We start from the raw sequence: 17,707 nt of genomic DNA, 5'->3' as shown, positions 1-17,707 counted from the left end.
GAAACCGCTGGAACAGGCGGTACCAGTATATGGAAGCCGGAGGTTCCCCCCCCCCCCCCCCCCCCCCCAGTACTGACATACCAGGCAACAGCGCAACCTTTCAGCCATCGCGCCCCCACAGCTCCGGTTTCTTTTTTTTTTTTTTTTTTTTAAAGAACGACCCGACAAATAGTCAAAAAGCTCTCTATAAAGCACCTGAATGGCGCCCCACCAGAGCTGCTGTGCTGCCTCTCCTTAAGCTACAGTGCTCTTCTTCCAAAGAGACTGAGCTCTCCCCAGCAAACAACTATAAATAGAAACGCCAGGGGAAGAATAGGGGGAGGGACCCGGTTACCCCCCAGGTGTAGCACCCCAAGGGTGACCAGTCACTAGAAGCCTAAACCACTGGGCACAGAGAAAGAAACACAGCTTCTGCCCTGCTTTAAGATATATATATATATATTTTTTTTTTTTAAATAAAAAAAAAAACAGAGATAAAGAGAGGAGACTAAAGGGCTCACCTCCTTCCACCTGCTGGAAACTGAGATTACTGAATCTGAGGTTAGTTTGGCCAGGGCTCTTATTGGCTTTCTAGAGTCGGAATTCTCAGTCTCCACCTGCTGGAAGGAGTGCACAACCCACCAGTCAGTTCCTGGACCGGTCCGGAGGGATGCTAAGGAACAGACATTTTCCACCTGCAAGAGTGTTGCCTGAAGATCCCCTCACTGGGGGACAACAGAACATATTAGGGGGTGAGGTAGCGCTAAGGAGGCAATAGGCAGCTAGAAGTGGTCAGCATTTAAAACACTGGCAGAATTAAACTCAGGTATTCAGTGCCAGACCCAGAGTATTGGACATGAATATATTGGCACCTGCTTTCATTACCCCAGGCATCACAAATATTCAGCAGTAGTTCATGGACAGTTTTACCTGGCTAACTCAAGACCAACTTTTACTGTCCTAAGTTAGTTATCCAAGTACTACTGCTGATTATTAGCAGGTGCTTATACTAACTGCATAGTGCCACGGCAGGCAGGATATTCCAGTTATCTGCCTCTAACCAGTTAAGGAGAAATCAGACCTTACCTGCTAATTTGCTTTCCTTTAGTCCCTCCGGACCGGCCCAGAATGTGACTGATGAGTGTGCACGCCTTCCAGCAGGTGGAGACAGAGAAAAAAAAAACTGACTCTAGAGAGCCAATAAGAGCCCTTGGCAACAAGAGAAAGATCCAGTACCAAAGTAGAAGTAAAACAACACGTAAATGGCCTGTGCATACGAAAGCCTGAGCAGCCACCGGCACATTGCCAACACAGGGTGTGTGCCACCAACAATAATGTGACAAATGACATGCCCCTGCATATCATGCACAAAAGGTTACAAACTGAACCATAGAATTTGTTTTCTTTTTTTAACAATGAAACCAGAAACCAGCAACACAGCTCCCAAGAAATCAATATCACTTAACTCTTGAACGCAAAGAATACCTAAAGGGAGGGATCTGGGCCGGTCCGGAGGGACTAAAGGAAAGCAAATTAGCAGTTAAGGTCTAATTTCTCCTTCCTTAGCGTCCCTCCTGACTGGCCCAGAATGTGACTGATGGGAAGTAAAGCAGTAAGATTATGGGAGGGACCCTAACAGCCCCACCATCAAAACGTGTGCCCCGAAAACAACTTCCTGATGACTCAGGAGGTCCAATCGATAATGCTTAGAAAAGGAATGCAAAGAAGACCAAGTCGCCGCCATACAAATGTCCTCCGGAGGCACTAGACAACGCTCTGCACAAGAAGTACGCTGACCTCTGGTAGACTGAGCCTTAACTCCTTCCGGAACAGCTTTCCCAGAAAGATGGTAAGCTGATTCAATAATTTTCTTAAGCCAACGAGAAATAGTGGGCTTAAAAGCCATAAGCCCTTTGCGTGAACCTCCGATCAGACCGACAAATGTCCTCCGTAGACTTGACATAATGCTTCAGAACTCTTGACATCCAAAAGCTTCAAGAGACGCTACTCCTCCAGCCAGGATAAAGAACCTAGAACAGGCAACACCACCAGTTGAGATGAATGAAAACGAGTCAATACCTTGGGCAGAAAAAAAGGAACTGCTCTTAAAACCACTCGATCTGAGCTGAATTCCAAAAACGGAGACCTACACGAAAGAGCCTGGAACTCTGAAACTCTCCTACCTGAGGCAATAGCCACTAAAAACAATGCCGTCAGGGTTAAGTCCTTCAAAGTACAAGAAGATAAAGGCTCAAAGGGCGGCTTGGTAAGAACCGAGAGTACCAAATTAAGATCCCAGCGGAAAAAAGAACAGCGAGACGGAGGACGTGGGAGGCTAACCCCTCTTTTAAAAAATGGCTAGCCAGCAATCTTCCTTGAACACGACCTCAAAAACACGACAGCTGCAATGTGCACTTTAAGAGAAGCCAAAGCAAGGCCTTTGACGAAACCACGTTGCAGAAAATCCAAAATTTGCAAGACGGACGCGGGAAAGGGAGCTATCCCGAGCTCCTCACACCAGGCCTCAAAAATCCTCCAGGTCCGAACATAATTCAAAGAGGTAGAACGCCGACGAGAGCAAAGCATAGTAGCAATTATGTTAGCGGAGTATCCCTTCTTGTCAGTCTCACCCACTCAAGAGCCAGGCCATAAGACAGAATAGACTCAGATCCGGATGAAACACCGGGCCCTGAGCTAAAAGATCCTGCCTGACCGGGAGCTTGAACGGATCCCTCTACTAGAAGCCGCTGAAGATCGGCATACCATGGTCTGCGAAACCAATCCGGTGCCACGAAGATCAGACTGCCCCTGTGCATCTTGACTCTGAAGTAGATGCCCTATCAATGGCCATGGAGGAAAGGCATAAAGAAGACCGGTCGGCCAGGGAGCAAACAGATCCATCTTGGGGAACCCCCAACGGTTCACCACCGCCTGATACGCCACATCGCTCAGAGCCCACTCCCTGGGATCTAGCATGTTTCAACTGAGAAAGTCTGCCTGAACATTTTGAACTCCTGCCACGAGCCGCTGACAGCGCCACCAGAGGCACCTCTGACCACTGTAACAGCTGTGACGCTTCTTGCTCCAACTGCCGCCTTCTCGTTCCTCCTTACCGATTGATGTAAGCCACCATGGTGGCGTTTTCTGACATCACGCGGACTGCCTCGCCCCTCAACAGATAGACAAAGGTCTGTATTGCGAGTCTAACTGCCCTAGTCTCTAATAGATTTATTGAGCAAGATCTCTCCCGAGGAGACCACAAGCCATGAGCATACTATCCCTGACAGTGAACTCCCCATCCCTGGAGACTGGCATGTGTTGTAACCACCCTCCAGTTGGGCTGATCCAGAGGCATTCCCCTTGGTCATACTGGCATCTCGCAGCCACCAACGTAGGCTGCTCTTCACCTGAACCAGAAGTGACAATTTCTGATGTAGAGAGTCCTTCTGTGAAGGCCACCGAGAAAGAAGCGACCTCTGAAGCAGCCTCATGTGAGCCCTGGCCCAGGGCACTGCCTCGATCGCCGCCACCATGGAACCCAGGACCTGAAGATAATCCTTTGCCTCTGGCCTCGGTGGCTACAATAAATGACGAATCTGAGACGGCAGCTTGAGGACACGAGCCGGCGGAAGAAAAACATGGCCCTGCAATGCATTGAAAGAGACTCCCAGGTACTCCAACGACTGAGATGGCTGAAGATGGATCTTTTGTGCACTGACTACCCAACCTAGGGACTTCAAGAAGTCTACTACTCGAACTGTCACCTGAACGCTCTCCTGGTAAGACTTTGCTCTGATCAACCAATCGTCTAAATAAGGATGGACTAGAATGCCTTCCATTCTGAGTGCTGTGGCTACTACAGCCATGACTTTGGTAAACATCCGAGGAGCAGTCACAAGCCCGAAGGGAAGAGCCCAAAAAAGAAAATGCTGGCCGAGCACCGCAAACCGAAGGAAACATTGGTGTGCTGGTCAAATACAGATATGCAAGTAGATTTCTGTGAGGTGGAGCGACGTCAGAAACTACCCGGTCTGAACCGCCACAATGATCGACCGCAAAGTCTCCATACGAAACGTGGGCACCCTAAGGGCTCGATTGACCGTCTGAAGGAACCCTCTGGCTTGGGAACAAGAAAGTAAATGGAGTAACATCCTAGACGCTGCTCTGCCAAAGGAACTGGACAAATAGCCTAAAGGTTGAGAAGTCTGCGTAGAGTGTCCCTGACAGCGCTGGTTTTGAGCAGAGAATGGCAGGGAGACACTATGAAAGCGTCTGACAAAGGACGAACCCCATCACGAATAACCTCTAGAGCCCACTGGTCTGAAGTAATTTGGGCTCACCTCCCATAAAACTGCGCCAACCAAGGCCCTACCTGAACCGGAGGCTGGGCCCGCAAACCTTCATAGCTGAGGATGGGAGGAAGATGAGAAAATTTCCCGTTTCCCGCCCGCCTCTACGACCACCCCAAAAGGAGTAGGTCCTCTGAAAAAAAAAACTTGGATCATTGAAACGGAACTACTCTGCCTGGTCTATACCGAAAATCACAGCCCCTACCATGGCCGGAAAAAAACACCATGTCCAGGCCCCCTGAGACAATCCTCAGGAAGCCTCGAAACTTTAGCCTCACCCAGGCTACGCAGCAGCTTATCCAACTCATTGCCAAAGGAAAAAAGAACCCTTAAAAGGAAATTTACTAAGCTTGGACTTAGAGGCCGCATCCGCAGACCAGCCACGAAGCCAAAGAGCGACGGGCTGCCACGCAAAGAGCCATAGACTTAGAAGAAGACCAAAGCAAGTCGTAAAGAGCATCCGCCAAAAAGGCCGAACCAATTTCCAACTTCACCGATCATCAGAAGAACGGTCCAAGACCTTTTCAGACCAAAGGAAACAGGCTCTCGGTACTAAAGAAGCACCGATAGCAGCCTTCACTGCCAGAGAAGAAACATCAAAACTATTCTTTAACAAGGATTCTATACGGTTATCCTGGACATCCCTCAAAGCCATCCCACCATCCACGGGAACAATATTTCGTTTAGTGACTGCGGCCACTACGGCGTCCACCACTGGAGGGCGTAATAGATCCTTGTCTGAATCTGGAACAGGATAAAGCCTGAGCATGGATCTGGCAAGACGAAAGGCAGAATCCAGAACCTCCCACTGTGCCTGAATGATGTCCCTAATATCCTGATGCACTGGAAAAGTCTTACCTGGCCTATGAATACCTTTCACCAGTAAATCCACCTTTCTGGGCTCCACCACTGGAGCCTCCTGCTCCTCAAATCGCAAGGTAGTGGAAACCTGAGAAATAAGTTCCTGCAGGTCATCTTTATGAAAACTTCTCACCACTGAGGGATCCTCCCCCGCAGAGAGGCTCCGCACCACCTTCCACCTGAACGAGGTCCTCGGGAAAGTGACCCTCAGGAAACACCTATGACTCCTCCAAGGACAGCATTTCCTGGTCCAAATCAGAAGAAAAATCCTCTTCTAAATGTCAAAACTGCCTGGGCCGCTTAGCAGGCGCTGCTTGGCCCTCCTGAGACCTCTTTACTGAAGAGCAGCTTTGTGCAATAAAAAAAGCTTAGTACATTTGTACCACAAAGTTAGGCGAGAAGCAACCTTCACCCGCTGAAGAAACAGGAGTCTGAGACAGAGCCAGGAGAGAGGCCAGTAAAGCAGGCAGGAATGCATTTAGAGGGGAAGACAAAATGGTAGCGTTTCCCAGCAATATCGATGCTGCCAGCGAGGCTGACCCGACTGCATTTAAAACTGCCGAATCCCCCCCCCTCCCCCCCGCTAACGGCGCCGACATTTTTACAGCCCCTGCTCCGATGAAGCATCTACCGCGGTGCAAAACTTACAAGCACCGCTCGAGCCGACTCCCTGCCGCTGACAGACTGAACAGCGGCGGAGCTTCTCTGCCATCGCATCTACCTAAGCCAAAACAGAAGCCAGAAAAAACAGCAAACCAGAGAGAAAACAGAAGCTGTCTTGCTCGATTAAAGAGAAAGTAAAGGGCAGAGAATCAAAATCAAAGATTTTTTTTTTTTGTCATAGCTGCCTCTCCATGCCTCAAAAGCTGCTTTTCTGTGCAAATTTTTTTTTTTTTTTTTACTCAAGCACAGCTTAAAAGAATACCAGGTAGGATATGGGGGGAGGGACCCGGCCACCCGAGTTTGACACCCCCGAGGCGCTAAGAGACCCCCACAGGCCTCTGCCTCTAAATAATAGGCTTGCTTTTTTTTTTTTTTTTTAATATATTCGGATACACAGAAGAAATAAATTCACCCAAACCAAGATATTAAAACCAACTAAAAGAATTACAGCAAGAAATAGAAAAAATTTAAAGAATATAACAAATATAAAGAATGAGACTGAAGGGCTCACCATCTTCCACCTGTTGGAGACTGAGATTACTGGATCTTTCTCTTGTTGCCAAGGGCTCTATATTGGCTCTCTCTAGAGTCACGGGTTTTTTTCTCAGTCTCCACCTGCTGGAAGGCGTGCACAACCCATCAGTCACATTCTGGGCCGGTCCGGAGGGACGCTAAGCAAACCTGGATTACCACCACGTAAGAGCAAAGAAAAACTTCAGTGGAAGATTAACAAAACAGATCAAACAGCATCCAGGTGACGGTGTGGACACAAAACCAAAAAAAAAAAACAAAAAGAAAAATGAGCGGCATGGCAGCTAGGATTTTGAGCTCAGAAAGCAATCTGCACCAGAACTATAGCACAAAACCATCCTGTGTGGGACTGATTTATTGTGTTTTATCAATATAGAAATTAAAAAGAATGAATTGGCCCAGTAGGTGGTACTGTATTCATCTGGCAGAGTCTAGGGCATGACTGAACACGATGCTCAATTACAGCTGAAGGAACATGTGATTGGTTCATACCTTTCCACCATGCGGTCCCGATGCTTTTTCTTCTGCCGGTCCTGAGTCTTCTTACCCGCCTGTAGCTTCTTTTTGATCTGAGTGATCTCTTCTTCCATTGTTAAAGCAGAACCTGGGAAGAGTTAAAGAAGGAGTCATCAGCATACAAATCAATCCCAAAACAAATGTACAAGGCTGTTATGCATTATTAGTTTATCATATAAGTAGAAATTAGGCCTTACCTGCTAATTTGCTTTCCTTTAATCCCTCCGGACCGGCCCAGGATTGGACTGATGGGTTGTGCTCGCCTTCCAGCAGGTTGGAGACTGAGAAAAAAACTGTCTCTAGCGAGCCAATAGGAGCCCTGGTCACGTGACCCTAGCCTCAGTATTTGAACAACAAAGCAGAAAGAAGAACAATACATTCTGTGCCTCAAGGAATTCCAGCAACCAGGGAGCACTATTGCGAACATGCTCTAATAAAGGCTCACCGACAAATCTCACCAGAGCAGCATTATGGCCTTATCTTAATGGCTCACCGAGAACCCTTACCAGAGCATCGGTATGGCCTCACTGTAATGGCTCACCACGAACCCTCACCAGAGCAGCAGTATGGCCTCACTGAAATGGCTTACCACGTACCCTAACCAGAGCAGCGGTATGGCCTTAACAGAATATCAAGGATTTTTTTTTTAACTAATTAGCAAAAAACAGCTCTGCAAACACATAAATAGAACATGCAAACCTAGACAGAAAGCTAGAACAGGGAGGGACCTGGGCCGGTCCGGATGTATTAAAGGAAAGCAAATTAGCAGGTAAGGCCTAATTTCTACTTCCTTAGCATCCCTCCGGACCGGCCCAGGATTGGGCTGATGGGACGTAACAAAGCAGTAGTCCTATGGGAGGGACCCTAGCAAACCCGCCGTGAGCACTCGGGATGCAAAGACCGCTTCCTGTTTAGACTGAACAGAGTCTGTAATGTTTAGAAAATGAATGAAGAGAGGACCAAGTCGCAGCCTTACAAATCTCCGCAGGCAGTACCAAGGAACACTCGGCCCAGGATGCTGCTTGACCTCTAGTCGAATGAGCTTTAACAGCTTCTGGGACTGCTTTACCTGCCAGAAGGTAGGCCGACGCTATCATCTCTTTAATCCACCTTGACAATGTGGGTTTAGAAGCCGACAACCCCTTACGGTGACCGGCTATGAGTAGAAAAAGACTGTCCGTGCGCCGAAAGCCCTCAGTAACTGAGAGATATCGCTTAAGCACTCTCAACATCCAGAGTATGCAACCGTTTCTGCTCCTGCGTCCCTGAGGCCAATCCCAGAACTGGAAGAAAAACAGACTGGGACAGATGAAACCGAGACAATACCTTAGAAAATTCCAGAAAAGGAGCCCTACAGGAAAAAGCTTGCAACTCCGAGACCCTCCTAGCTGAGGCAATAGCCACCAAAAACACTGTCTTAAGAGTCAAATCTTTCAAAGAGCATGATTGCAACGGCTCAAAAGGTGGCTTCGTCAGAGACGAAAGAACGAGATTAAGATCCCAAGATGGAAATACTGATCTTATCGGAGGACAAAGAAGACTGACTCCCTTCAAAAAACGGACCACATCAGGAAAACTGGCGAAAGATTTTCCCCGAATCCGACCTCTGAAACAAGAGCGAGCTGCCGCTTGCACCTTAAGAGAGGAAAGAGATAGCCCTTTATCAAAACATCGTTGAAGAAAATCTAACATCTGAGGTACGGACGCCTGAAACGGAAGAATGCTAGACTCTGCACACTATGCCTCAAAAATCCTCCAAGTGCGAATATAGTTTAGAGAAGTGGAACGCCGGCGAGACCGAAGCATGGTGGAAATCACTGGTGCTGAAAAACCTCGTTTAGTTAAACAGGCTCGTTCAAGAGCCAAGCCGTAAGACAAAATCGAGCCGGATCTGGATGTAGAATGGGCCCTTGTACCAGCAGAGCCCTGTGAACTGGGAGCCGAAGAGATAGCCTGAAGATCTAAAAGCCTCTTTAGAGTGTCCCGAACCACCTTCACTTTGAGAGGAGAGCGACAGGGAGACTCCAGAAAGGCGTCTGAAATAGGCCTTGCGAACTCTAAGGCATTACCATCTCGAACAACCTCCAAGACCCACTGATCTGAAGTGATATGGGCCCACCTCTGATAAAACTGAGAAAGCCGAGCTCCGACAGGGACCAGAGGAGAGGCCCTCGCACCTTCATTGGGTAGGACGGGTCTGGGATCTAAAACCTGGATTGGAGAAACCCCTTCCTCTGCGAGAACCCCGAAAGGACTGAATCCTATTGTAAAAACGAGACCTGTGAGGTTGAAAACCCCGAACAGCCTGAAACCTACGGAAAACTCTCCCTGAACCTCTAGCAAACAAAGAACCTCGGCCAGACAGACGAGGCCTATCTTGCAGTAGGCGAGGAACCTTAGCATCTCCTAAAGAATTAACCAACTTATCCAATTCTTCTCCAAACAAGAAACCTGTAAAGGGAAACTTGCTTAACTTTGACTTGGAGGCCGCGTCCGCCGACCAACCCTTCAACCACAAAGATCGACGAGCAGCGACCCCCAAAGCCAACGACTTAGAAGATGCTCGGAGCAAATCATACAGGGCATCAGCCAGAAAAGCCACCCCCGACTCAATCCTGGCCACCTCCAAATCAATAGCTTGCAGATCATCCGAAGTCCTGTCCAGGACTCTCTCTGCCCATCTAAAACAGGCTCTAGCAACTAAGGAACACAAATGGCAGCCTGCACTGCCAAGGAAGAAACATCAAAACTATTCCTGAGCAAAGAATCCAGCCTTCTATCCTGAACATCCCGCAAAGCCGTTCCCCCATCCACGGGGACCGTATTGCGCTTAGTAACCGCCGACACCACTGCCTCCACGACTGGCACCTTAAGCAGAGTCTTATCCGCTTCCGGAATCTGATAGAGACGAGCCATAGATCTAGTCGGACGAAAAGCCGCATCGGGAACCTCCCATTGCGCTTTAATAACATCCCAAATGTCCTGATGCATGGGAAAAGTTTTGGCTGTGGATCTAGACCCCTTAATCAAGGAATCTACCTTTCAGGTTTGAGAAACCGGGGGAAGATCTTCAAAGTTCAACGTAGATGAGACCATAGCTATAAACTCCTGCAAATCATCTTTGTGAAAAATTCTAGCCACTGAAGGATCATCCCCCTGGACAAAAGATGCAGCCTCAGGATCTGCAGAGGAGAGATCAGGATCATTCCAAACATTTTCTTCTAGATCTTCCTCTTCCTCCAAATAGGGCATTTCCTGATCGTCCCAAAAATCATCATGCAAAACACCTTCTCTAAATCTTTTAGGAGGTGGAGGAACAGGTCTGCTAGAAACTCCTGCCCCAGCTCCTGCATCACCTTTGTGCATCAAAAAAGCCTGGTACATCTGGAGCACAAACTCGGGAGGAAAACCCCCTGCCTGAGTAGGCCCAGCCTGCACCAGAGCTCCCGAAGAAAGGGAATCCAAATTTGGAGCATTTACAGCTGAAGTCTGCATCTGTGAAGACGGAGAAGAATTCAAAATGGCCGCCGTTCGCACCAAAATCGCTGTACCAGTGTCCGGGGGCGCGCCTGCCCCCTCCGCAACTACTGGCTCAGAGCACGACGGTGAGGAGGCCGAAACTGCCGACTGACCTCCCGAAGAGGAAGAAAGAACCAGACCCGACGTTCCCCCTAGCGCCGTGCAATACTTGCAAGCGCCAGAAGAGGAAACCCCCCCCCCCCCCGACGCTGACAGACGGCGCATCGCTTGAGTTTTTCGGACATCGCGGTCACGCGCGTGCATGGTTCGCGCCAAAAATCCTTTTTTATTTTTATTTTAATAAAGGAGGGCCCCGCTCCGTCAAATAGCGTCTAAACTAGAAATTCACCCCCGAAAACGAACAGGCCAGCAAGAACAAGGTAACGCTGTTGAATCTTTCAGTGTCTTTTTTTTTTTTTTTTTTTTAAACAGCCAGCACACATACAACTGTAACAACCAGAGCTGCCTGCTCGTTAGAGAAATGGGGAAGAAAACTCCTTATTAATTTATTTAATTTTAACCTGGCTGCCTCTCCCAAAGGTATTAACCCTTTGCTATTCAAAAGGGCAACCCTTCCCTTAGAAATTGAATTATCAGACGGGATGTGGGGAGGAAAAGGGGGAGGGACTCGGGACACCCGAGCATACCCCTGAGGCTGAAAACTAATAAAGCTGAAAGTTCTAACAAGCCTCCAAAGAATTCCTGTAGCACAGAGAAAAAGCAGACAAAAGCCAAAATAGAAGAGAACAGGCTAAAAAGCAACCAAGAGAGACTAGTGGGCTCACTTCCTACCTGCTGGGAGACTGAGAAAATAATGAGGCTAGGGTCACGTGACCAGGGCTCCTATTGGCTCGCTAGAGACAGAGTTTTTTTTCTCAGTCTCCAACCTGCTGGAAGGCGAGCACAACCCATCAGTCCAATCCTGGGCCGGTCCGGAGGGATGCTAAGGAAAGGACATTTGGTACAAGGACAAAGATACTATAGCTGCAAGCCTCAATACATTATAAATATTCATAATGAAGAGACATCTGCTCTGAACATGTTTTGGTATTTCAATCTGAATTGACAGTGTGATGTACTTGCACACTTCCAAGATGCTCACTCACCAGATTCTCCCTTCTCTTTCCCATCTTCATCTGCCCCCTCCTAACAAAAAAAAAAAAAAAAAGCTGTTAAACAGTTTAGACAATACTGCAGAAAATGAAAGGTTCCAGGGGAGATCCAAGAAATTATAGACCGGTGAGTCTGACGTCGGTGCCGGGGAAAATGGTAGAGGCTATTATCAAAATCAAAATTACAGAGCACATCCAAGGACATGGATTACTGAGACCAAGTCAGCATGGCTTTTGTGTGGGGAAATCTTGCCTGACCAATTTACTTCAATTCTTTGAAGGAGTAAACAAACATGTGGACAAAGGGGAACTGGTTGATATTGTGTATCTGGATTTTCAAAAGGCGTTTGACAAGATACCTCATGAAAGGCTACAGAGGAAATTGGAGGGTCATGGGATAGGAGGAAAAGTGAAATTAGGTCTTACCTGCTAAATTTCTTTCCTCTAGACCCTCCACACCGGTCAAGACGCTTAGGTTATGCACGCCTACCAGCAGAGGAAGACTGAGAACACAAAAACTTAAAGTATAAGCCACCTGCCAACCCCCAAGCAGCCACTAAATCCTTAAAGCAGAACACAACAAACCCATAATAGTCTAGAACCCTGAAAAGGGGAAAGAACCCTGTACTCAGAAAGAAAACCTAGTAACGTGCTTCTATGACCGAACTCCGCAGCACTGCGGTCCTTCTCTGAAATGCAGAGGAAAACACAACAGAAATTCAGAAACCCCAAAGTTCCAAATTTAGAGTCCTATCAGCTATAGCAACCCAGAAAAACAAAAAACCACTACTCTGCTAATCATACAAAAACCAAACAGATATGCACACAACTGGAGGGTTCTTGACCGGTCTGGAGGGTCTAGAGGAAAGAAAATTAGCAGGTAAGACCTACTTTCACCTTCCTCAGCTACCCTCCAGACCGGTCAAGACGCATGGGAAGTGCCAAAGCAGTATATAATCTAAGGGCAGGAACCTTGCACCCCAGAAGTCGAAACTGCCGCACCAAAACTCGCATCCTCCCTAGCCTGCACATCAATTCTATAATGCTTCACAAAAGAATGCAGCGAGAACCATACCGCCACCCTGCAAATATCTTGAGGCAAAACCAGACCACTCTCAGCCCAGGAAGAAGCTACTTCCCTGGTCGAGTGCGCCTTAAGTACCTCAGGCACTCTACGTCCCTTGAGCAAATACACCGAAGAAACAGCCTCTTTCAACCATCTGGAAATTGTTGCCTTAGAAGCTGCAGCTCCCTTCTTAGGTCCTCCATACAACACAAACAACCTATCCAAGGACCGAAACTCCCGAGTCCTGGACAAATAGGAACGCAAAACTCGACACGCATCCAGTTTAGCCAAACGATGCTGAGACGCATCTCCCAACCTATCGCCCAGAACTGGCAAAGAAATGTCCTGATTCACATGAAAAGAAGACACCACCTTCAAAGAGACCTTCTCCTTCAAAAAAGTGAGAAAAGGCACCCGACAAGACAAAGCCTGCAACTCCGAAACTCGCCGAGCCGAAGTGGTAGCCACCAAAAATACTGTCTTCAGAGTAAGATCTTTAAAGGTACTCGCAACCAAAGGCTCACAAGGAGGGCTCACCAACACGTCCAACACCAAATTCAAATCCCAGGGACCACCTGACGCCGTGGAGGACGAAGCAACTTCACAGCTCGCAAGAACCGAACTACATCCGGAGAAGAAGCCAGGGAAACCCCCCCCGAACCTTTCCCCGAAAACAAGCCAAAGCTGCAACCTGCACCTTCAAACAAGAAAGAGCAAGACTTCTGTCCACACCCTCTTGTAAAAACTCTAACACCTCCGGAATAGAAATGCTCCAAGGAGAGTAAGAACGATCCTGACACCAACTTTCAAAAAGCCGCCATACGCGCACATAAGCAAACGAAGTGGATTGCTTCTGGGACTGCAACATCGTATCAATTACTCTAGACGAAACACACTACTTCTTCCTCAACCTGTCCCTTTCAAGAGCCAGGCCCGTAAGCGAGAATGGAGCCGGATCGGGGATAACGATGGGACTTTGCACTAAACACCGGATCTTCCAACCTCAGGGGATCTCATCGCTAGACGCACTAGATCTCCGTATCATGGACGACGAGGCCAATCCAGAGCCACAAGAATCACCGTACCTAAGTATCGCTCTATTCTTTGAACTACCCGCCCTACTAAGGGCAGAGGAAACACATACAACAGCTGATGAGGAAACCACGGAAGCACCAGGGCGTTGATCCCCTCGGACCGCGGATCCCGCAGCCGACTGAAAAATGGGCACCTGAGCATTGCTGGACTTTGCCATGAGGTCTATAATCGGGAGACCCCTCTTTCTCAACTAGACGACGAAACAGCGGACGATGCAGTGACCACTCTCCTGGATCTAACGTGTGTCGGCTCAGAAAGTCCGCACTGACGTTGTCCACTCCAGCCACATGCCCTGCCGAGAGGCCCTACAGATGAAGTTCCGCTCAACGCATCAACTCCGCCGTCTCTTCGGCGACCTCCTGACTTTGTGCCCCCCTGACGATTTATGTAAGCGACAGCCGTGGCGTTGTTGGACAGAACTCGAACTGCCTTGCCGTCAAGAAGATACTGAAGGTCCTGTAACGCCAACCGAATCGCCCGAGTTTCTAACCGATTGATGGACCACTGAGCCTCCTCCGGCGACCAACGGCCCTGGGCCACCTTTCCAAGACAATGTGCTCCTCAACCTGCCAGACTGGCATCTGTAGTCAGAACCACCCATTCCGGAGGATCCAAGGGCATGCCCCTCTCCAGGTTCGGCGTATGAAGCCACTACCGCAGGCTGAGACGAGCAGCTTCCAGCAAGAAAAGTCTTTCCTCCAGGTTCTGAGTCTGACAACTGCCTCATGTGAGCCCTGGCCCAAGGCACAACCTCTAGCGATGCCGCCATGAGCCCCAATATCTGAAGATACGAGTGAGCTGAAGCTCAAAACTCACTGACTCTACAAACTGAAGTAACAGTCACCAAGAAAATGACCTTCCAGGTAAAGTACTTCAGATGGCAGGAATTCAGTGGCTCGAAAGGGGGTTTCATCAGCTGGGTGAGACCGACATTGATATCCCATGACACTGGAGGAGGCTTGACAGGGAACTCTGACAAAAGCAAACCTCTCATGAAGCAAACAACTAAAGTCTGTCCAGAGATAGGCTGACCTTCTACACGTTGATAAGCACTAATTGCACTAAGGTGAACACTTACAAAGTTGGTCTCGAGAGCGCTGGGAGTCTTCGATGACATGGGTGGAAAGATAGTGGCAAAATGAAAAGGCTTGATGGTGCCAATGAAAAAGGCACAAAGACGGCAAAAGACCCGTTTTTCCTATTTACTGAAAGGAAGAGCAAGGGAAAAAAAATAAAGATAAACGCTGAAAGTCCTTCTCCTGAGCGAAAATCAGTACAGTTGTTTAACCACCAGACTGTACAGACGTACGGAAAGAAACTGATCTCTGCACGTTCGCGTCACGGGCGGGAAACCGCCCCTGCATGCGTGGTGGGTTGGCACGCGCGACAGAACGTTCTGGAAAGTTTTGAGCTTTGAAGTTTCCATCTTCTGGGCCATCATGGATGACACTCACATGTAAGAATATTAGAGCCTGCTTGTCCTCGGAGAATTACGTTATCCAACGAAGCCTGTATGATCAGATTTCTCCAATAGCTCAGAGAGCTTTGTTTATACCCCTGAACATGCACAGGAGTTTACTCCATTGCCTTGCTCCCCTTCCCCACCCCTTCAGTCCATATCAGAGCTGGAAAGAGTCCTGGTCCCCCCACCCCATGGCGGACAATGAAAGCTGCTGTATTCCTCTGCCGTCTACAGAGACCTTGTTACAGGTAAGCAACTTTGCTTTCTCTGCAGACAGTGCAGGATAATGCAGGCACGCTGTAGATGAATCCCAAACCGAGGGCCACGATAAATTTGTCCCAGTGGCCTGGGTGTAGAAAAATGGTTGGAGAAATTAAAATGACACCAAACCCAGCAAGACCCTTAAACAAACTGCTTGTCCAAAAGCTGCATCATGAGTACACTGACCAAGAAAATCAGCAAGACCGTTACATAGAACTGCTTGTCAAAAAGCTTCATCTTGAGCACACGGACCAAGGGAATAATGTTTTGTGATTGTGTGCCCTGACACATACTGTAATAGAACCTATTTCAAGGTTAGCCACTGATGTGCACCCATCAACCATGGGTTTGCAGGACTTGAAGGGAATAGCAAAAGCAAACCAAAATCCATTGATCTACGGTCTTTTTGGAAAGAAATGAACCTGTGATACTTGGGTTAAAGAACACAAACAGTTAAGGATTTTCTGGAATCCTTGGTTTGGTGAAGGTAAGAGCAGAACTCTTCTACAGTCCAGGGTGAGGACAGCCTCAGCATGTATCAGAGGAGGATGTCGACAGAACACAGGCAGTTTCAGATAAAGACCTTATAGTCCATACAGCCTGCCTTACAAGGCTGCCGGATCTGTTGAACTCTACTTCTTTCCAGGATTGCAGATGGGATAGTCCAATCCAAATCCAGTAGACTCAAGTCACCCAATACCAATATCTCCCCTTTCATTCCCAGCTTCTCAATGTTGTTCAAATCGGTCCATTTCTTTCATTTATATCAAAGGTAGACTACAGCATGGATTAGAGTACTCTCTCCCCTTTCAGACAATATACAAGGCTTCCTCTTTTCCCCACACCCCCCTGCAATTCAGTTGCTTTAAAACTGTCAATGGCTGTCCGTATCCCTCTAGAACAGATTATAGCAAAATATGGATATATATCCCATTCATGAGCCTTGATGAACTGTGTCTCCATAATGAAGACAGAAAAACTGAAGAAACAAATGGTGCTTTATACAGGGTGGGGCTCAAAAGTATTTGCTTTTTCTCCATCTGCTGGTAGTGGAGAAGGGGTGGGGGAGACACCATTTCCCTGTTCTGGTAGTCAATAAGGAAACCAACTTTCAGGCTTATATCTTTCAACAAAAAAAAAAGAAAAGCTGTGCCTAGGTGGTGCTCAGAGTAGCTAACTGAATGGTAGAAAGTTTTCAGTAATTCAGTAGGCAGTTACTTACAGCTTTGGAGCCTTTTTCAGTATCTCCTCCCTCTTTCTTTTCTGAAAAACAGATAATATACAAGACAGACATCAAGCATGAGAAAGTTCACCAGTTCAGAATTATTTTAGGCAGTTACCTTTTCACCAATGTAAGAAAACTCTGCCGTGAGTTAAATTCACTCCAAGGTGAAATTAGGCCTTACCTGCTAATTTTCTTTCCTCTAGACCCTCCAGACCGGTCAAGACGCTTGGGTTATGCACTCCTACCAGCAGAGGGAGAATGAGAACACTAAAACTGTAACAATGTATAAGCCACCTGCCAACCTCCAAGCAGCCAGTAAATCAGTAAAAGCAGAAAAGAACAAACACATAAAACGAATACATAGAACCCTGTACTCAGAACTCAAAACAGACACGAATGTGCTTCTGTCGACTGACCACCAAAGCGCTGCGGTCCGCCCCTGACAACGCAGAGGCTACTACTACTGAACTTCAGAAAACGAGAAGTCCAGAACTAAAGACCTATCAGCCATAGTAACACTGAGGCACAAAACCAAAACCAGACTAAAGCATACCGGGTGGGTTCTTGACCAGTCTGGAGGGTCTAGAGGAAAGAAAATTAGCAGGTAAGGCCTAATTTCATCTTTCTCAGCGACCCTCCAGACCAGTCAAGACACTTGGGAAGTACCAAAGCAGTAAACAGTCTAAGGGCGGGAACCCCGAAAACCAGAAGTCAGAACTGCCGAACCAAAACTCACATCCTCTCTAGCCTGCACATCAATCTTATAATGCTTCACAAAAGAATGCAGAGAGGACCAGAGAGCCGCTCTGCAAATATCTTGAGGAATCAAACTACTTTCAGCCCAGGAGGAAGCCACACCCCGAGTAGAATGCGCCTTAAGTACCGAAGGCACCTCACGACCCCTTGAGCAAGTATGCCAAAGAAACTGCCTCTTTAACCATCTGGACATTGTTGCTTTAGAAGCTGCAGCAGCCTTCTTAGGTCCCCCATACAACACAAACAACCTAGCAGAGGCCCGAAACACTCGCATCCTTGTCAAGTAAGAACGCAAAGCTCGACGAACATCCA

General features: G+C 47.8%; 1 protein-coding gene across 1 annotated transcript in view; it reads right to left on the bottom strand.

Moving 5' to 3' along the window:
- LOC115466128 (A-kinase anchor protein 8-like) overlaps positions 1 to 17,707 on the bottom strand; it is a 90,894-nt gene that overhangs the window by 38,262 nt on the left and 34,925 nt on the right. The window contains exons 6-8 of the mRNA XM_030197176.1: positions 16,637 to 16,677; positions 11,525 to 11,564; positions 6,876 to 6,987 (exon numbers count right to left, since the gene is read on the bottom strand). Coding sequence (XP_030053036.1) covers positions 6,876 to 6,987; positions 11,525 to 11,564; positions 16,637 to 16,677 — 193 coding nt within the window. The remainder of the gene's footprint in view (positions 1 to 6,875; positions 6,988 to 11,524; positions 11,565 to 16,636; positions 16,678 to 17,707) is intronic.

The sequence above is a fragment of the Microcaecilia unicolor genome, chromosome 3 (assembly GCF_901765095.1).
Source record: "Microcaecilia unicolor chromosome 3, aMicUni1.1, whole genome shotgun sequence".
Classification (NCBI taxonomy): Eukaryota; Metazoa; Chordata; class Amphibia; order Gymnophiona; family Siphonopidae; genus Microcaecilia; species Microcaecilia unicolor.
Note: the sequence above shows the minus strand (reverse complement) of the source record. Positions and strands in the feature narration are given on the sequence as shown.